General features: G+C 35.9%; 1 protein-coding gene across 1 annotated transcript in view; it reads right to left on the bottom strand.

The window, feature by feature from the left end:
* Positions 1-22,132, bottom strand: part of MDFIC (MyoD family inhibitor domain containing) — a 91,462-nt gene that overhangs the window by 21,134 nt on the left and 48,196 nt on the right. Inside the window, exon 3 of the mRNA XM_015134771.3 lies at positions 12,703-12,978. Coding sequence (XP_014990257.1) covers positions 12,703-12,978 — 276 coding nt within the window. The remainder of the gene's footprint in view (positions 1-12,702; positions 12,979-22,132) is intronic.

Raw genomic sequence — 22,132 nt, 5'->3', positions numbered from 1 at the left:
AAAAACAGTGCTCTGCAGGCATGGGCCCTTTCTTTTCTCTTTTCCTTTCCTTTTCTTTTCTTTTCTTTCTTCCATCCTTCCTTCCTTCCTTCCTTCCTTCCTTCCTTCCTTCCTTCCTTCCTTCCTTCCTTCCTTCCTTTCTTTTCTTTCTTTCTTTTTTTTTTTTTTCTATTTAGATGCAGGGTCATGCTTTCCCACTCTGTTGCCCAGCCTGGAGTGCGGTGGCACAACCATAACTCACCACAGCCTCAGGCTCCTGGATTCAAGGGATGCTCCTGTCTCCGCCTCCTAAGTGAAGTAGCTAGGACCACAGGCATGCAGCACCACGTCTGCATGATTTTCTTTTTCTTTTTTTTTCCTGTAGAGATGAGGTCCAGACTGGTCTCGAATTCCTAACCTCAAGCCATTCTCCCGCCTTGGCCCCCCAAAGTGCCAGGATTACAGATGTGAGCCACTGCCCTGGTGACCCTTTCTTTAAAATCTGAGAGAGATAAAACACACACACACACACACACACACACACACACACACGCTCCCCTACAACACCACAGGGTACTTTGTAATGAATTTCCTCCCCTCTCACCTTCTCAAAAACATCATGCTCCTGCATCGTCAGTGTCTCCTCTACTAGTTCATTACCAATAGCACTCAACCATGTACCCCATTTCTAAAAAAATTCACTTTTATATCCCAGCCTTTTTACTTACTCCCCTTTTGGAAAACTCCTTGATAGAGTAATCCAGATTTGCAATTTTCAATTTTTCTTTTCTTATTTTCTCTGGAATCCATCTCAATCAGACTCTATCCCCATCACAACACCAAAAGTATGAAGGTCACCAATGACTTCTACATGACAATTTCAATAGTCACTTCTCATTCATCTTACTGGATTTCTCAGTTGCTTTTGAAACATGATCACTCCATCTGTTTTAAAATACTTCCTTCATTTGGTTTCCAAGCTGCCCCTCTTTATCCCTGCTCCATTACTAGTTACTCATCCTCACTTTTTTGATGGTTTCTCTTTGTTTTCTACTGTCTGCATAATGGCCCAGGGCTCAGTTTTTGGAGTACCTTTGCACTTTATCTATGTTCTGGGCAAGAGTTCTTAATCCTGCATTCAAATTAGAATCATATAGGGAGCTTCTAAAGGATGCTGACACCTTGGATCTACTCCATTGCAAATGAATCATAATTGTTGATTTGTATTTTACTTCCTATTCCCTTTGCCCTAAAGCTTTTTCTCCAAATATCCAGAGGCCAGGGTTGAGAACCCCAGTTGCCAGTGGTCTCATCCACTGTACATTCTGTACCTTGAAAACTCACAAAACATATCTCAAGCTGCAGACCTTTCCTTTGAACTCCAGACTCCCTTATCCAAACCCTTGTCCACATCACCACTTGTACAGATAATGGGTATCTCAAATTCAATGTATTCAAAACCAAACATGACCTTCCTCCATGAACCAAACCCCATGCTTCCTATAGTCTTCTCATCTCAGTTAACGGCCACTCCATACTTTCAACTGCTCAGGCCCATAAACTTGGAGTCATCCTTAATCCCTGTCTTTCACACCAAAGTCTCATTCTTCAGCAAATCTTGTTCTGCCTTCAAAATACAGCCAAACGCAACATCTCGTCACCTCCATCACTGTCACCCCGATCCAATCCTATTACCTCCCACGTGAATCACAGCAATAGTATCACGGCAGGTCTCCCTTTTTTGGACCTTGTGTACCTGTAGTCCACTCTCAGCACAAAAGGCAAAGTGATGTTTAAAAATGGTAAGTCAGATCGTGTCGGCCATCTGCTCATAGCCTTATGCAGTTTTCCTACCTCAAAATTAAAAACATTACAATGGCTCATTAGGCACCTCATAATCTGGTCAGTTCTTAGAGATGTTTGATTTTAGATCTGAAATTATCCAATCTCTTCAGTTACCTTCAAGAATAACACAGTGCTAACAGGATCTTGTTGTCTGTCTTTAAAACTTTGCAGGGGGAAATAATAACTCTTGTCAGATTCTCAAAGAAGCCCGTAAGATCAAAAATGATCAGAATCATTGTGTAAAAGATTATCACAATTAATCAAAACTCCTTTTTATTACAGATTAAGCTTTAACCTTTTCAAGCCTTTGTTTGTGATAGTGATTCAATGATGAGTAGGGCATACTAAAGCATAAATTTACTTTAAATATATTTTAAAATTAACCTACTGTTTCCCATTTGTACAGATTTTGCAGTGGTTTCTTTACTTATCTTTTCTTCTCTTTAACTGTTTGCTTAACTATGTTTGTTTTACTTCTTACACTATACTATGTGTAAAAGCTATGACTAAATTCAATTAAGAGCCTTATGAACATAAAGTATAAGATGCTATTGATTTTCATCAATTTGTGATCCAAAACACAAAAGTCAGAGATTTGGAACTCAGAATCATAAGGCCCTATCCATCCCCTCCATTCAAACTCGATGAATGCTCATGGAATGAGGTAGGAGTAGGGATTTGAGAAAGGCTTTTTAATCACCAAAGGTTACATGTCCTCATACCAAATCATTCCAAAGAGGTTACTCAGAAGTCTTCTAAAATTAATCAACCACATAACCCCTACACAGCAGAGCCATCGAGGTTAACAATTTGGTAAATGCTTCTCTGGTTGCTCAATTCTCTTGCTTTGACAATGTAAATGCATTCATTTAGTTCAGTGTATTAAACTATAGATCTAAAGTCTAAAGACACTATATGCTGGCTTGTCAAGAAGGTATCATTATTGCCTTCTCATAATTTCAAATGTTTCTTCTCTCCTGGATCTTTTCCAGCTGAATGTAAACATACTGAAATCGTTCCTATCTTAAAACAAAATAATACACACCAAACAAACAACCCTTATGGACTTGCACTTCTGCCCTGAATTTTGGCCTTTCTAGAACTGTTTTCATATTCCACAACCCACATCATTGTGGCTTCTCCATGAAAACGACTCTTAATAAGGTCACTAAATGATGTCCACGTTGTGGACTCTTATTAAGAGTCGACAACCAACAGAAATATTTCAGTGCTCATCTTACTGAACCTGTCATCAATATCTGGTACACCTTGATATAGTTCTCTTCCTCTTTTTAAAACATTCTTTCCCTGCCTCGTGATATCATTCTCTCCAGTCTGTCTCTCCTCTCACATTTCTTGTTTCCTCTCAGCCAGATAATCATCCTCTTCTCTTTGCACTGTGACCTCTCCTCTAAGCTATCTTATCAGTATGGTCTTACTCTGACTTACTGTCTATCTGATATTACCTCTGGAGAAAAATCTGAACTTTCCATGGGATTGCCTCCCAAGCACACAAGCTGAACCCACACTCCCATCCCACCAAACTGGCTGGCCTCCAGTGATTGCTGAGTCACTCAGTTCTCAGCCATCTGACCTTTTCTCTGAAATCTCTACTTTAAAAAAACTCATCCAGATTTATAGTGAAATGTCTCCTCTATGAGAACAAATATAAATAAGTATATTTGCCTCTAAATTCCTTCTCTCCAGCTCCAATTGTATATTTCCAAGTGCATTTTGGAATTATCCTCTTGAATTACGTATAATCATACACAACTAAACAGATCTAAAACTCAACTCATGATCATCTCCAAACTACATTCAGCTATTCCTCCTAATTTCCTAATCTCTATTCAATTTCCAAACTAATTGAACTAAAATGTTAATGACAGTCCTGCTCAGAATAATACATACCTGACTGCTCTTTCAAGTCTACCCAGATTTAGCTCTGGACCTCATTTAATCCTGAAACTCTAAAGCAAGTCTTCAATTCCTCTATTGCCTGCCCTTGACACAGCTCTAGGGGTTGAATCCCTCACAAACAAACTTCCATCTCCAGCCTGGCTGCTGCACCTACATATTATGTTTGACCTAAAAAAATCACCTAACATTTCATCACTGTACTAAAACACAAAACAAAACAAAACAAAACTTTGGTGCATTAATAGAGTCATAGGATTTATTCAATTCTTTCCATTATTCTGAAGCCTGGTTTCTAAATAGTCTCCTCATCCAACTACCCCACACCCCAAAGCTTCCTGGCCAATCTATCTGTATCTCCATTGTTTTATTTCCTCTCCACCCATCTCCTGAGTGAATGCTGAGCTAATTTAGTTTGCTAGAGCAGTGACCTAAGATAGCTTGTCTACAAACCCAAAAAACCAACAGTGAAGTCCATACATAGCTGGTAGCTTCTAGCTCTTCTTTAAGATGGCCGATAAATTGTTGGTTATTACAAAAGAAGAGCTCTGGGGCTTAAGGCATATTTTGAGTTATCTCTATGTTTCAATATTAAGTTATATATTTTTCAGAACCTTGAAATTTTTTATTTGCTCCTCACCAAATACATAGGTATGAGAACAAACTAGTTAACTTATTTTCCTAAACTCTAAAGAAAAGGTACTTAAATGTTTACTTTTGACCCTACAGAAACACTTACTATTTATAAATACTTCTGATGGATAATTGATTTAATTTTTTTTAAAAAAACCGCTAATTAAAATATTTCAAGTAAACAAAAATTAATGATTTGTATGTGCAGAATAATTTATACTTTGATATAGTCAACTTTGATCATGCCTACTCTCCACACACACACTCCTCATTGTATTACTATTTTTCCATTTAATGTGTTGGCTGAGCAGTGACATTTCTTCAAGTCCTATTTTCCAAAGAACTAGCAAATATTGCATTGGAAAGGAGAATTCTAAACCTTTCGCCCACACCATTATTGTGACATGGGATGGAAGGCACTGTGCCTGAGAAAACAGAACATAACAAAACAAAACATCATCCAAGCAAATTAAATATTTTGAGGAATGCAGTGACATATCTTGCCAAAGTCACAGAAAATTTGTTTCTGGAAGCCCTGATTATAACTTTATGGTCATATCATGAGCTCCTATTATTATCTTTGCACTAAAATACTACTGTAGTACTTCTACAATTACAGGCAAAACGGAAAAGCTTTCTATGGGAAAAAATGAATATAAGACTTTACAATACTGTAGAAACTAACAGCAAACAACTCAATTTCTTTTCTTTTTCCTTTTATTATTATTTTTTGTATTTTTAGTAGAGACAGGATCTTACCATGTTGGCCAAGCTGGTCTCGAACTCTTGACCTCAGGTGATCCACCTGCCTCAGCCTCCCAAAGTGCTGGGATCACAGGTGTGAGCCACCACACCCGGCTCAAACAACTCAATTTCAATTTTACCTTTCTAATTTCTTTTCACAGCTTCAGGATTCAAGAACATATAGTTGTTTGAAACCCATATGGAATAGTGAGAAAAGTTGATGAGCTGGGAGGTAGGAGCTCTGAGTTACAGTCCTCCCTCTGCTGGGTCTCTTTTTGTATTTCTTTTAGCTCAAATATTTGCCCTTCCTTTCATTCCTTCACATTCTCTCCCTTAAGGATTACAGCCATTCCTGTCCTTTCAACCACAATGTCTATGGAGTGATAAAGAAAAAGTCTAGTTCTCCAGTTGACACTCCTAACTCACTTTTTACTGAACTTGTATAAGCCAGGCACTAGGCTGTATGCGAAACATTAAAAGATAAGTAAGATGGAATCTTGCTTTCAATGAGATTACATTTTAATACAGAAAGGAAGATTAATAGATCAACTTCAGTACAATTTTGTGCCCCAAGCATGCTGTGGAGACCAAAAAAAAGGGACAATTTGCCCAAAATGGGGCATCAGGAGATGATGACTAAGAGGAGTTCTGAAAAAAATATGTAGAGATCAAGAATGCAAAGAGTTATGAGACCATTCCAGGCTGAGGGGAGAGAAGAAACAAAGGCACTCAGCAGTTTCACCTGACCATGTGTACAGACATGTCTATGCATTACAGTGGAGGCACAATTCCAAGTGCAAGGAGTTAGACCTGGAGTTTGCAAACGGTGAAAGGAAGGGGAAATAGTGAGGTCAAGGAAAGATATTTTTACCATTTTACCAGTGATTCACAAGGAAGGAGGGGAAATCACTTTATGAGCTTTTCTAATTGTCCTGCCCAGTTCTGGTTAATCCCTTTTTAACGCTGTGTACCCTACACAGACTGTCTCCTGGAGAATCTTGGCTATACTCCTACTGGTGGGGAGTATGCACTATCCCTCTGGTATATTCTGAAAAACTGCTCTGCTATAAATGCAAGAGAAAATGCATCAAAAAGACAAAGAAGCGAAGCCTAAAAAGAAAACAAAGAAAGGTCATAGACCTCAGAAACCACAAAATAGCTTTAAAAAAAAGAAAGCAGATAAAGCCTGTAAAACACAAACTGGGTTTCAGTCCTTCCATAGGTCCAAATGTCTCCTGTATAGCTCATTAGCATCCCAAGCTCAACACCTCTAAAATCAATTAATCATTTCCTTTTTGATAACAGTTCATTATTAACGTACAAAAAAAACTGCAAAGATAATCAGGGTGCAGATGGTAGGGCACGTTAATAGATAGCAGTATTGGCTACAGGTGAGAAAGCACCCTGATTCTATATAATTCCAACCATGGAATTTTTGTATTACAGAGAGAAAAGAAAACATAATTTTTCAAAAAAGTATATATGGGATATGATGTCCTTTAGATAAATCATACAGATCTGTGTGGTATTAATAGCTGCAGAAGAATGGGGCATCACAGGCTCCATAGAATGGTTCATTCCTACTCATCTAGTATCTTCTCTACTAATTTAGCTTTTCAGCAACAGCAAACTGTTTGTGGTTCTCTGAATAAAACACATGAATTCAGGAATTTACATAGAGGGGAGCAACACACACTGGGAACTTTCAGAGAAGGGGGTGGTGAGAGGACGAAGAGGGTCGGAAAAAAATAACCAGTGGGCACTAGGCTTAATACCTGGGGGATGAATAATCTGTACAACAAACCCTCATAACACATGTTTACTTATCTAACAAACCTTACTTATCAAACAAACAAAAAGAGGAGCGTGCGCGCGCGCGCGCACACACACACACACACACACACACACACACAAGAGAAAAAGAAAAAAAAAGAAAAGAAAAGAAAAAGAAAAACAAAATCCTTTGGCTTTGAATGCTTCCCTCTATTCTCAACTCCCTAAACTATCTTTGTCTTGTCTTTCAGGTCCCCAGCCAGGCATTGACTTTTCCAAGAAGCTAACATTCCTGACCCCTCTATGAACCTTAATACTAATGATCATAACAGCAGCTAACACATATTGAACACTTCATCTGAGCCAGTCTGTATTCTAAGCACTAAGCAGTACCAATTCAAGGCTTCTTCATAACAATCCTATGAAGTAGGTACTAATAATATCCCCATTTTAGAGATGAGACACTGATGCAAAAAGAGGCTAAGTAACCTGCCTAAAGACACATCACTGGTGAGTAGCAAAGCCAATATTTGATCCCAATCAGGCTAGTTTCAGAGTCTGTCCTCTAATTACTACACCCCACTGCTTCTATGTGATTAAAAATGAGATGACTGTAGTTACTTCCATCCACATAATGCTCTGCACTGTCTTGTTCAGCATTTAGGTTCAATGATATACTAGGACTGGATACATATTTCTCTATGCATACTAAATGTAGAATATCAAGTATGGAGTGTAAATTAACTATCAAAAATTCCTAAAAAGCATAAAATCTCTTTAAAAGTATTTTGCTAGAACTTAATTTTTACAGAACTATATAGATGTAACTGGCACATGTAAAACATATTAGGATTTACCATTCCTATGATAAGAAAAGTGTCTTTGAGTCTAATGAAAACCCTTGGCAATTTGAATATTATATGATACTAAATTATACTATAATTATTTCAAAGGTCAAGAATCTTAAACATTTAGTCTTCAAACTCTCCACCTGAGTGATGCAATCAGAAAATTAAAGTATGTATGAAAATATTTAATTATATAAAACAAGTAGAAATCTACAAATTTAATAACCTTTAAATAAAATGTGCAATTTTTTTCCCACATGGATTTTTTTCCTCCATTGCAAAAATGGAACTTTTTAAAAGAACATTTTTTTGTGTGTGACCATGAGCAAACATTTTATTTTCCAGGGCTGGTTTCAAGGAAGGGTAGGATAAAATGATTTGGAATAGAGTATTGTATTACTTACTAACTCATGAGAAACTCTATGATGCTTTTATGTTGGGCACCACTGTACAATAAAAAAAAAAAAAATGACTCAGATTCAATCCAGCCTTTTCAGGAATTCACAGTCTAGTAGGAAAAGGAAAACAGACAGCACAGGTGTGAGAGTTGTTTTTAAAACTGTGGTAAGAAGGGCTTTAAGAGGCAAATGTATACTAAGAAGAAGATCCCTGCTTGGTCCACAGCTGTAACTTTAGTCACACAAAATAGCACAGAGGTTAGGAACATGGACTGTGGAACCAGAATTTTGAGTTTGAGTCTCAATTTTACCATGTACCAGTTGCCTTTGGTGGTTTCCTTTAACTTCTCTGTGCCTCGGTTTCCTCATTCATAATTAGATACTTTCATAGAATTCATAGAATTGCAGTGTTGTTGCAAGGACTAGATAAGTTCATGTGAGAGAAGCAAGTAGCACATAGAAGGCACTCTAATAATATGAATCAACATCGCTTAAAAAGTACCTGATGGGGAGGCTGAGGTGGGTGGATCACCTGAGGTCAGGAGTTCAAGACCAGCCTGGCCAACAGGGTGAAATCTCATCTCTACTAAAAATACAAAAAAGTTAGCTAGGCTTGAGGGTGGGCACCTGTAATTCCAGCTACTCAGGAGGCTGGGGCAGGAGAATCGCCTGAATCTGGGCGGCAGAGGTTTCAGTGAGCTGAGATCACACCATTGCACTTCAGCCTGGGCAACAGAGTAAGACGCCGCCTCAAAAAAAAAAAAAAAAAAAAAAAAAAGGACCTGATGAAGTGCAGCCTTCTTTGTTCTCAGGCTTTGGGACATTGGGACATTCACAGTTAAAGACATGTTAAAACATCTTGCCAACCCCCCACAGACTCAATTATGGCTGGTTCAAACCTTACCTCTGTATAAGCAATGGATCATGTCTTAGCAGTGTTTTTGCTATCCTGCTTAGAAAATAAGCCCTTAGTGTTCTTAATCAAACACTAGAAAATTTGTAAATATTTTATTCCATTATCTGAACCAAAAAAAGTTATTCCAGTTGTTGATATAATTTGTATGCAGTACAAAAATCACAACCACAAGCACCATGTACCCAGACAAACAAAACATTGTCGAAGTGGGCATGATTAGCTGCTTTGAGAATTTCAGTTAATATTATTTTGCTACTTGTTTGCTCATTTGCCCTTGGAAGAACAGGCATAGAAGATGACGATTTAACAAAAATGTGAAGCAGAACAGTCATAAAACTGAGAAAAGCCTTGTGCTATGGTTTGAATGTCACCTCTCCAAAACTCAGATGTTGAAACGTCATGGCCAGTGTGATGGTATTAAGAGGTCAATCCTTTAAGAGGTGATTTGGCCATAAGGGCTTCTCCCTCATTAATGAGATTGAGGCCATTATAAAGAGGCTTCATGCAGTTTTTGATCTCTTGCCCTTCTGCTTTCTGCCATGTGAGAACACAGCGTCCCTTTCCAAGGATGTAGCAACAAGGCATCATCTTAGAAGCAGAGAATGGTCATCACCAGAAAACCTAACCTGCCAGCACCTTGATCTTGCTCTTCCCAGCCTCCAGAACTGAGAGAAAATAAACTTCTGATCTTTATCAAATACACAGTCTCAGGTGTTTTATTTATTTATTTACTTTAGAGACGGGGTCTCACTCTGTCACCCAGGCTGGAATATAGTGGCACAATCACAGTTCACTGTAATCTCAAACTCCTGGGCTCAAATGATCCTCCCACTTCAGTCTCCTGAGTAGTTAAGACCACAGATGCATGCCACTGTGCCCAGCTATATTTTTTTTTCTTTTTTGTAGAGATGAGATCTTGCTATGTAGCCAGGCTGGTCTTGAACTCCTGGTCTCATACGATCCTCCGCAATGGCCCTTTCAAAGTGCTGGGATTACAGGTATGAGCCAACCTGACCAACCTTTAGTCTCAGGTATTTTGTTACAGCAGCACAAATAGACTAAGATACCTAGCCACTAAATCTCCTCATTCTTATTGCTTTATAAAAAATCATTTCCATCCACTTTTATTTGCACAATAAATCATGCCGCCTATTCAAGGCCTACTGTTCTGACATATGTGCCTCCTGAAATTCAGGTGCTATTTCTGTTCACCACAACTGTTTCTGCCACTGCCCCACTCTGCACATCAGGTTTTAGGTGTTTCCTCAACAAGAGATCACATATTCTATATAGCAAGAGATCTATCCTGAGAGTAAAGCAAGTGCTGTAAAAAGAGACTCATAGAATCTTGGAACCAAACTTAATTTTTAAAATTATCTAATCCAAATCTTTCATTTCACAGAAAAAGCAGGCCCATAGAAACTCAAGTACCCCAACAAGCTGGTGGCAGAATTGAGAATGTTTTTCCTTTTAATTTGCCATCTACCACTTCTGTGGATTTTTTGTTTTGGTTTGGTTTTGATTTTTATTACAGCACATTGCCAGAGAATAAACATAACTTCAAAACTGATAGTCAGAAGAAACACAAAATTTTAGGGCACAACCTTAAATAGTGACAAATCATGAAGACATAGAACTTTGAGAAAAATATGGACAATGGAATTTTAATCTAGACTCAAGCAATCACAATAAAACAAACCTACACTTGTCTAAATTCTACGGTCTTACAATGAAGATATGGAAAAGACTTTGCAAAATATATTTATACATTTAAATTTGTATTTTATGTTCCTCTTTTCCCCAATCCAATCTGGAACATATTTTGTGATAAAAGCAGATTACACAGATTACAAGGGACTTCCCTTATCCAGAGCTCTGTGGTAGGCCATAAGTGTGAATGTGAGCATGAGAGGAGAAGAGAAAGAAAAAGAAAAAGAGGGAGGGAAGAGGGAGAAGGAAGGAGAAGGGAGAGAAAGAGGAAGAGTAAAACTATATCTCATTCATATACTGATGATTTTCTTCCTCCTTCATATGTTACTTATGAAGCTGCATTCCTACATTACAAATAAATTCAGACATGGTATTAAAGGCAAGCAATAATAAAAAATTTTATAAACAATCCATAAGCTATTTCAAGTTAGGATTGATATGCAAATGTTACCATTCTTTAATACAAAAATAAGTAAATATCAAATGCAAAATAAGAGGTTAGGGACATAATAAGTAAATTCAAATGTATAAAACAAGTAGATTTCAATTGCATTCAATTATTTCACCCAATCACCTAGAAGCGAAGATCCTCTAAAGAAAATTGCATTGCCTTCCCAACTCCTTGGAGAGCCAGTTTAGTTAACAGCCTACCTATGCTTCAGAGATGACCATGCAGCTTACATGTCAAACTCATTTTAAAGTGTCAATCAAGTCCCTTTCAATCTAATTAGTTTGGAAAGTAGTGTCACTGACCTGGAACTATGCAGACCATTTATTATCATATCATTTGATCAACCTAACACTTTATCTCAGTTGAGTTTGAGACACCTGTAGCCAAAATGTAATATCCTTTCTCCCACTCATTACTGGTAATTCTCAATACAATTTCCTATTTACAACTCAATTTGTCTCTATGAATAAGCATGACCAACTTCAGAGGCATTCCACAGAATTTCTCTTACTTAACATTTCATAGCAAAATAGAAAGGAAAAGGGAATAAGGAGAAATATATGTATATCAGATACATATAACAGATTCAAGACTTTAGACATCCAATAACTGCTAAAAGGAGAAAGGAGGAAAACCAGAGGACCGTGGATACATGGAAAGAAATTCAGATCCTTAAATATAGGAGGAGATTTTTATTTTTTAAATGTAATACAATGACTTATATAAAGGGAGTCTGTTTTAATTATCACCATGTGCAATTTGTTTAATAAAGAAAAACTTTCTCAGGTTCATAGTATTTAACCTGTTTTTAACCCAGCCAAGGGCAGGATGAGATATAACTGAAGAGGTAATAACTAGTTCCTCAGGGGACAGAGAACACAGCCAAGTGCCTCTAAAGGAGGAGCTGAAGACCAGACCAGTGAGGCTGGAATGGGATGGGAATGAAGATGGTTGAGGTGCTGACCAACATGGCGGTTGGAAGATGCTGGTCAATCAAGCAACAGAAATCACCTGGCCTATTCCCTGGCAAGAGCATGAAAGTTACCTAATCTTTCTCTCATTTTAGCTTTGTCTATTTAAGAACTGATTTGCAAGACAAAAATACAAGCAGGTAATCTTATCTCTGAACTATAGAATAACATATTGCATCAGGGAGAGATAAAAATACACACATACACTCATGTATGCCATCAAAATGTTGTATTTATATTTTTAAATGTGGCATTAAAAAAAGAAGTATAGCAGTTATATTTAAAGTAATGACTATTCACTCTAGAAGACGATTATCTAAAAGCAGGATGTCAGCTGCCACTGCTTCCTTTTCTATCTTGTGCTTTCCTTTGGGGAAGTTAATCTGCATTTTACCAAAATTCCTGTTTGTCTGAAGGATAAGCAAGATTCTTCAATTATATTTGCTTGATCAAATAATTACCAGGAAATATTATTTTACATCTGGTCAAATAAAATCTACATATATCTCAAACTTACCTTCAGGTGAAGAGCCTGTCTTTTGGGAAAAGACAGCATTTACTTTGCTCTTCTTACTGATATCGCTGTTTACAGACAAGCTGGACTGAATTTTTCTATGCATTTTTTGCGAAACAGGTGCTGAAAGTTTGCGATTATCTGCAGATCCGTGTTTGGCCCCATGGTGAATTCCATTTCCATTGCTCAGACCTGTGTGGCCATTCTTTATCTTGCCTATTTCCTCATCACTCGACACCTGTGCTGAAGTCTGAAGCTGAGGCAAGCGCTGAGGTTGGGCTAAATTAAAAACAGGAAAAAGTCAGCCAGTTAAAGAAAAAGAAATTAATATTTTAAAATAATGAAAATACATTCAGTAGCAGAGATTTGGGGTTTTACCCATGATATTAACACTGCAGAGGCAACAAAGAAAAGAAAGAAAAATACTAACATAGACATAGAGAAAGTATAATTTACTAAAACAGAAAATGGGAACAGGGTCGTCAAAAGTGGGTTTGTGCAAGGATATAAAAAGTAGACCAGAGAAATACTGTTTTGGGAGGTTTTAAAGAAAATTTAAGTTAGAAATCTGAAAAGGTAATTTAAGACTCATTCAGAGAATGCTGATTGTTTTCTATGTGCTGAGCCCTCTTTGTGCATAGACACAACAGTGTTATTTCAATACTACTACTAATAACAAACTACTCAATTGTCTTTTCAAATAAAAGGAAAGAAATGATAAGTTCTGGTATTCAAAGCTGAACAATACAAAGAAAAATACGGTGTTTTTTAAAAAAAATCCCATTGTGAATCCTGCAGAAAAAAATCTTTTCTATATTTATTCTTTAATTTGATTTTGAAATAAACCAGTTATGAAAAGTTAGGAATACAAGATAATTTCTTTAATAAAACATATCTACCAAAATTAAATGTCAGGACTTTAGAAGTACATCAAATGCCCATTCTTACGTGACTTATGTAACATTATGCAGGAGATCATAGTACAAGCAATAAACAAGACAAAGAAATGTAATAGGTCTGACTTCTAGAAGGAATATACAAAATTTTTGAGCTGTGCACAGAGTTGAATGTTCTGGGGAACATTCAAATATATAGTATACATATAATCTAAGTTTAAGACTATAAATACTGAAAGTCTAAAAATGTAGCAAGATTGATACACAACCATACAAAATCAACAATGCTCTTGTAAGCAGACAGTAAAACCAATTAAAAAATATACAAGAAAAACAACTCTTCACAATAACAAAAAAAGAAAAGAACAAGCCAACAAACAAAAAAAGACGCTATATGTATCTTGGAATTAAACTAGAAAAAAATGGACAGAGGTTTTATGGCAAAAATTACAAAACACTACTGAAATGCATAGAAGAAACCCAAATAGGTGGAGAGAACATAAATATGTTAATTATGTTAATTCTCCCCAATTTATTATTTAATGCCATTTCCATAACATTTCCAACAGGCTTGTTTATGGAACTTGACAAGCTGATCCAAAAATGTATATGGAAGAGTAATCAAGAAGGACCAAGGAAATTTTAAGAAGAAAAAGAGGGTTGTAGGATTTGACGTATGAGCCATTTCTATCACAGTACCTAAAGCAGTACGGCATTGGACCAGGCATAGACATACAAGCCAATGAAGCTTATGAAATTATTAAGCCCCAAATATGGGACTCATATATTAATATAAGGTAGACATGCACACACCTACATATTTGGGTACAATAAATTAACATGCATAATTACATTATTATATAAATTAATATAATTATATCAATATAAATATTAATGTTTTAATCAATATAATCTAAGTAATTATGTTGATTATATATATTTATATAACATAAAATATATAAATAAAATATAATTAATTATATAAATATTAATATTTATACAATTAATATTGGGTATCGTATGCTTAATATAATTAGTACATGTAAATTCCAAATTTATTAAATGCCCATATATAAAAAAACAAAACTTTTTATTTAAAGAGTAAATAGAAGAGACTGTTTTAATAGCATAACCACAAACAAATATGATTTTTTAGACAATGAATCATAAAACAAATGTGAATATTCACCTGTTGTGTTGTGTTGTCCAACATTTCCGGTTACACGCATGGAGTTACGTAAATTCCTCTACAACATCCCTAGGCTACTCTGGAGCTAGAGGACAAGGATGTGACCTACATTCTGCCAAACAGAAGTGTGGCTTGCATTTGGAAGTGATCAATGCAAGCTGTTAGCCACACCAGGGTGGTGGAGCCTCTCAACACAGGGAGTGAAGAGGTATTTGTTGATTTTAGCAGTGAGGGAAAACTTATGGTGTCCACCTCCTAGCAAAGAGTGGCCTAGTGCTACAGCAGTGGGGTTTTCAATAGAAAAGCCCTACTGAATGGATGGACATGATCCTTGGCTGTATAACTCTGAGATTATCTATGTGCTGCTAATAAATTTATTTTCTATTTAAATTAGCCAAGATTTTTGCAGCTAAAAGCCCTGATGCCCCCCAAAAGTTATCTGTTTACATTGATTAAGTATTAAAATCATCATTTACCTTCATTATTTTAAGCAAAGTTATATATCACAGCTTTTCAGCAAAAAACACGAGCAACAACAAAAAACATTCATGTGAAAATTGTACTGTTATACTTTCCTGGAATTTAAAAATCTAAAACTCACTGTTTTAATTAGTCTTTTTTTCTGTTCATGATTATGAGCAATTATGAAATGTAAATTACAAAAGACTATGAAGAACTGTTCCACTTGGAAAAGTATTGCATGTAAGGATGTAACAGTTATACATTGGGTTGATAAATGTGCTAAAGAGGACTTATTATCGTTGGGGTCTACATAAGACTTGAAGCATTTTTCAGAAAAAAAAGACAGTTTGCCTCTGAGTAAGTCTTTAGTAAGCCATTGTTTATTTCAATTCTTTTTCCTACATCCTATGTATTGTGAAGAAAAACACCTTAACATGTCAAAATATTCTACTCATTTACTAGCATATTTTAAGAAAAATGATGGATTTTTTTTACCTAAATGCATACTTTCATACGAAGTCTATTAACATTAATATCTCATTTATAAAAACTAATATAGGACATCCTGTTATAGTTTTTCAGTTCTTTACTGATAAAGAGGAATAATAGTCTAAAAGTAAACATCTGTTCAGCAGTTATATATGCCCTTTTCATAACTAAAATCTACACAGCATCTGTAAAAGGATTTCTTACGGGTGTGCAATGGTTTGATTTAGAGATGAATTTGCTGCTTCTGTAACTTCTTGTATCAACTAGAATGACATGCTAATGACTGCTATTGAACATAAAGCTAGTTATGCATATGTACTTTAAAAGATGCCAAAAAAGACAGTTAAACCTAATTTGGTGTTATTTTCAGAGCACTTTCCAGTAATCTCACCAAATAAATGGAATGTTTTCGGCCACTTTTTCCTCTGGAAAGAATATTTCAAGCAATCTGAGAGCTTGATTGAGTTGAAATGGCATTGACCAAAGCTGGAGAGACTCCTTGTCAATCAAAAACATCCTGTCATATTTCATAATTCAAAATAAATTTAGAATTACTATGCAATAAATATTTTTCATAAATAAAAATAAGAGTGGTAAAAGACACTTGTATCCTGGCTACCAAATTCTAAAATTGACATATGTGACCTTTCTCTGCTACCAAAATTGACTATTTGCAAATTACTAGGTATGGCTGGAGTGATATTCTCACGTATGCTTAATGATTTATCTATATTTCAATCTTCAAAATGATATCCATTTCTGTTGGCAGATAAACAGCAGTACATTATTTTTGTTTCACTGTCACCTAATTATTTTCACTATAGTTTGGATTATGATCAGATAACCAAGCATTATCCCTTTACACCAGTTTTTCTAACATTAAAATATTTCTTAGTTGAATGATTTTGCCAGATGTGTGTATTGTGTAAGTCAAATCAAAACTGGATAAGCCTTAAATACATTAGCTATCTCAACAGAAATTAAATTTAACTTTATTGATAATTATTTATGGATGTGACTTGAATCTTATGGTAAAATTGCAGTTAAAACCAAGTAGGAAACATGATTTTATTTTCAAATAAAGAACAAAAACGCCTGACTGATTAAACCACAACAACTTGGCTTTAAACAGATTTCCTTCCTTATTGTGTCAAAGTTGTGTATGGCTTTAAAAAAAAAAAACAACACACGCTAATATGGAAACGACACAATGCTTCTTAAAACACAAGTGATGCCTAGGGACCCTCGCTCTCCCTTTAATGATCCACTGCTCTCATTCAGCTGTCTTTCTTTTTTCAAATCTTTACATATGTGACAGCTCTCAAAAGTAGACCATAGACCATCTGGCATTTTTCAGAGGTGTAACTTGTGCAAATTCAGCTCTATTGGGAGCGCACTGCTATCTTCTGCCTGCGTTATAAAGGGACAATAGAATGTAGAACTTATGAGTTGTTTTGAATTATTCATTTTTTTGCCTGTATATTCAAGAAATTTTACAAACTCTGCATTTTGTACTACATAATCACATGCGTTAAAGGTACAAAGAAACTTTTTGACACCTCTTTTCTACAGAAAGCTGGCATTTTGTTTGATATGTGAACATTCAGCATCTGTTATATCATTCTAAACAGGATGGGTACTTCTACAAAAGACCCCATTTTAAATTTACTCCATAATACTAGCAAAAAAGAAAAGTATTCTTGATATTCAGTAATGAATGCAATACACATCAAAATTTCAAATACCACTTATAAGAACATTCAGCGTCTTCAAACCTGGATAGCATTGGTCATCCGCTTAGCATATGTGTAAAGATGTTTTTTAAAAAAATCATTGCTGACACAATACAGCATGATTGTAATTTTAATATCCATGATGAATAGTTACAAATGTCTTAAGAAATACTGCACTTTCTAGGTTCAAATGTTTTCAATCAGGAAGGAAACCAATAAAATTAGGTCTAGTGATTTTCAATAAGAATAATAAATATGGGAGTAAATGAGTCAATAGCATGAACTTCTTTTGATAATTTAAAAAAAAACCTGGTGATATTGTAGCTAGTAATAACTATACTGGAAACCACAGCTGCTGGAGTGGCAATATAAAGCAACATTTTGCTATAGCGTATAATCTATTAGTATGTGCAAATCATCTTCAGCCACTGGTCTCTTTACACAAGTCAGATTTAATAAAATTAAAAAGAATTCTCATGCTATTCAGCTTAAATGGTTGTTGTACACATAAAAAAAATCAAAATTAAATGCTCAGGATGTAAAATTGTTAATAACAAAATGGTCAATGTAGAATATGGAGGGAGAAAATGACTTGGTGTAAATCTAAATGATTTTTCCCAGAGATGGCAACAAAGCTTTTACTGGTACCCATGACTTTGCTACTCCATAGTCACAATGGGACAAATACATACACAGATAGTAGAAGATATATATATATATATATATATATATATATATATATATATATATATATGATATGCACAGATATACAACAGCTTTAAAAGGAAGATGAAAAGTTACTTCTATATGCACTAATATGATAAAAACTATTTTACATTTTTATTGCAATATAGTGTGAATTTAGGCTAAAATCAACTAAAATGAACATCCTAATGCCCAGTTCTTTTCATCAACTTGATCCAAATCTTCCTCAATATGGAAACCCTACATGGACCCTATATCCCAACACTGACATAGTCTAGATGTTTCTGGCACTTTCTGTATCTGTTTCTTTATTTCCCCTTCAAGGGTCTTCTAATTTTGTTTTTGTATTTACCTCTTGAGCTTCTGGACTCTTTTTTGACATAATATTTTCCATCTTTACTTTATTTGATGTGGATATTTAACATGCTGAAATACACTTTGGAATCCTGACATTTTTTGGAACACTCATCAATTTAAGGATTCCAGTCAAATTCTGTAACTACCTGGCTGGGAACTCTCAAAGGAGACAATTGTTTTATGATTACATCACATCTTACAGAATTTTTAACATGAGTTCGGTTTTAATGATTCAAAATAAATCTCCAGATGACAACAGGAAGTACAACTACCCCCATCCCCAAAGAAAGGATAAAACTTTAGAAGTTGTTTAAAGAGGCAGTGATTTTTCTGTATTTCATAAAGAACATTTAGAGAGTACTTAGATTTAAATAATGCCTGGAGTAAGAGACTCTTCTCCAAATTAATTTTCCCAATTGTCCTTAGTACGTGGTTAGTCCCATTTTTCTGCAACCCTAACCTTGCAGTTAGGTTTAGCTATGTATCTATGGTCTCCCTAAAAGAAGGAGAGCAGGAATTATTTCTGCCACTTTTAGGACTGGGTCTTAAAACCTGGGTGTGCCCGCTCTATATTTTCTGTTTTGCAGTTGGCAGCAAACCAGTTTTGACCACATCTGAGTGAAATACGTTAAGAGATGTTCCAGATACCAAACAAAAGGAATCTGTATGGCAGCAGGGAGGGGCACTTCTTGCTGACCTGGAATGCTCATTTCCTACTGTTCCATAAGGAATTAATTTTTATCCTATTTAAGCTACAGAATTAATGCTGAGACTCCATAAAACATTAATGGCTTCTATAAAGGCCTATTAACAACTATGTACTATGAATATATACATACATATATACACACACATATATTCATATATATGTGTGTGTGTGTGTATGTGTGTGTATACATATGATACATAAACTGCCCTTAGCCCAAATGACTCAAAATATGCCAAATTTCACAGGAAAGAAATGCTTAAATGATGATTGGCTAAAAATATACACAATCTATTAACAACATATAAACAATCTCTTAATAATAGTAGGAAGAATGCTACTAAATCCACAGCTACAGTGGATCTTAGAAAGTAGACAATCTGAGCCAGACGCAGAGCCCAGTGCTTTGAGAGGCTGAGGTCGGAGGATCACTTGAGCCCAGGAGTTCGAGACCAGCCAGAACAACATAGTAAAACTCTGTTTCTACAAAAAAATAAAAAAGTAGCTGGGTGTGACGGCACATGCCTGTATCCCAGCTACGTGGGAGGCTACGGTAGGAGGATGGCTTGAGCCCAGGAGGGCAAGGTTATAGTGAACCATGATCAGGCCACTGCACTCCACCCTGAGTGACAGAGATCCTATCTCAAGGAAGAAAAAAAAAAGAGAGAAGAAGAGAGAGAAAAAGAAAAAGTTGACAATCTTTACAATGCAAGGTCTAATTATTAATGAGGTATAATAATGATATCATGTAGTTTTGTAGAAAAAGTATCCATCCCACCTTACTTTGCCATTTGAAGACCAGTATATAAAATTTTCTTAAATTTCCATCCTAATCATGGCTAGGAGGATATCAGATAGGGTGACCCAACAATCCCAGTTTACTCAGGACTAAGGGGGTGGTGGAGTGTGGCGGGGCTTCCTGGGATGAAGAATTTTTAGTTTCAAAACCAGGTCTGTCCCTGACAATCTGGGATGATTTGATCACCTTTGTATCAGGAGTAATTTATGTGTAACTGCTAATGACTTTCCTCAAACAAGATATTTGCAACAATAGTGGTAAGCCTATAGATTTTGAACAAGACAAACCAGGGTTTGAATGCTAGAGTAAGTATTTCCCATTTCTGCTGTCTTACAAAAGTTACTTCACCCTTTACCCTCAACATTCCCTCCCTCCCCCACATTAGGACTTCACTTGCAAATGAGAGAAATGACAGATCCTCCTATGTACAGGGAGGCCTAGATTTCCAGCTCCTAACCCTTGTTTTTTCCTTTCCTTATCCTCCTCTACATAATTTTCCCCATTTATTCCTGAATTACTATTTGTCTTTCTTTTTATTCTGTGTTATTAGCTTTTTTTCTCTGTAAATCAGCAGAAAACCTTTTTGCAAATAAACATTTTTCAAGTTAATATACAAACATTTTCTTTCATTTTTCAGAAAACTTACGATATGAGAGAAAAGTAAATCCAAATATAAACAGTTTTAAAAAGAATAATCAGCATTTTGTTTTAAGATCTGCATGTATTACTAAAACATCCCCAGATAGTAAACCAATGAAGAAAAAAAAAATCCACTATATTTTATCCACGTACAGCTTTTCTCTAATGCTTGTTATCCAGAGAAATTAACTAGAAATTTTGATGTACAAAAGCTAGCCTGATGTAAAGCCAAATTTGTCATTCATTTGAGGATAAAAGCATAAAAGCAAGCAACAGAGGCCACAAAGCATGCAAGAAGACCTCCCATTAAGAAGCATGCAGCACTCTCAGGTTTCACCTCAATGAATGTATTGACAAACTTAGATAGATGCAGAACACTTTTCCAATATAGGTCCCAGACCCAGCCCTGCTTTTGGATCCCTTTACTCTCCTCCATGTGACTCAGGCTTTCTAACAAAACAAGGATATATATCAAAAAGTTTGAAACCAAGAACTCTGACCTAATGTAAACACCTGTATCAGAAGTAGATTGTTGAAATGTGAAGTTAGCTAAGTAAAGGCAAGAATGGGAACAATGAGATCCCTCCATCCTAACCTGAAAAAGCAGCAGTTACTATTAAAGAGCAGCTAACTGGTTAGTTAATACAAGTCTCATCAGTTCTTGGAATGTGTATACTAAGACTGGATCCTCACAGTATTCTGCAGAAAATTGCCCACGTGTTTGTATATTAGATTTTTTATGGCCTTGAGAAGTTCCTACAACAAAACAATAAACTACATTCTAACTAGTTGAAGTAAAAACCAACTAGAAAAAGTAGACAGCTTTATTAAAAGCTGTTTTTTTTTTTTTTTTTTACCTACAGGTGATACAGCCATAGCCAGCAACGTGCAAATAAATTTATTATTGTGTAAACTCAAAAAGGTCCTCTCCTCTGTATAGACACATTTCAAAAAGTCATGCTTGCTGTGGTTCAAGCGCTGGTGAGTAGAGGAAGAACTGAAGTTCAGCCCCCACTTGCCTTTATGCAATTCACACATATACAAACCAAGGAACAGCCTTGGTAGCCAGGGATCTGGGACCAGTAAAGTTAAGATAATCATATACATGTTAGCTGAATTTAACAGCCACATTACTTGTTACAATTTGAATTTAGTGTGCTGACTGAAGTGCTGGAAATACTAGGGAGGAGATTGAACTGTTGAAGACTGAACTCCAGGCTCATCCAAGTGCCTCCCCTACTCACTGCCTTTAAGTCATTCAGATCATTCATTCACAAGGAGTAAATCCTGGGGGAGGCGCAGCAACGCAGGTCAAACCTCATCACTTGCAGAAGTAGAGCTAGTGACAGGAAGCTATTAAATTGATACAAAAGGAGATATGGAGAGCCCAGAGCCCAAAAACTAAAGTGGCAAAGCAAGGGACCAGAGTCAAAGATCATTACTTGAAACAAATTTGGA

This window comes from Macaca mulatta, chromosome 3, assembly GCF_049350105.2.
Source record: "Macaca mulatta isolate MMU2019108-1 chromosome 3, T2T-MMU8v2.0, whole genome shotgun sequence".
NCBI classification, from domain to species: Eukaryota; Metazoa; Chordata; class Mammalia; order Primates; family Cercopithecidae; genus Macaca; species Macaca mulatta.
The sequence above is the reverse complement of the archived record's forward strand: the minus strand, read 5'-3'. Positions and strand labels throughout refer to the sequence as shown.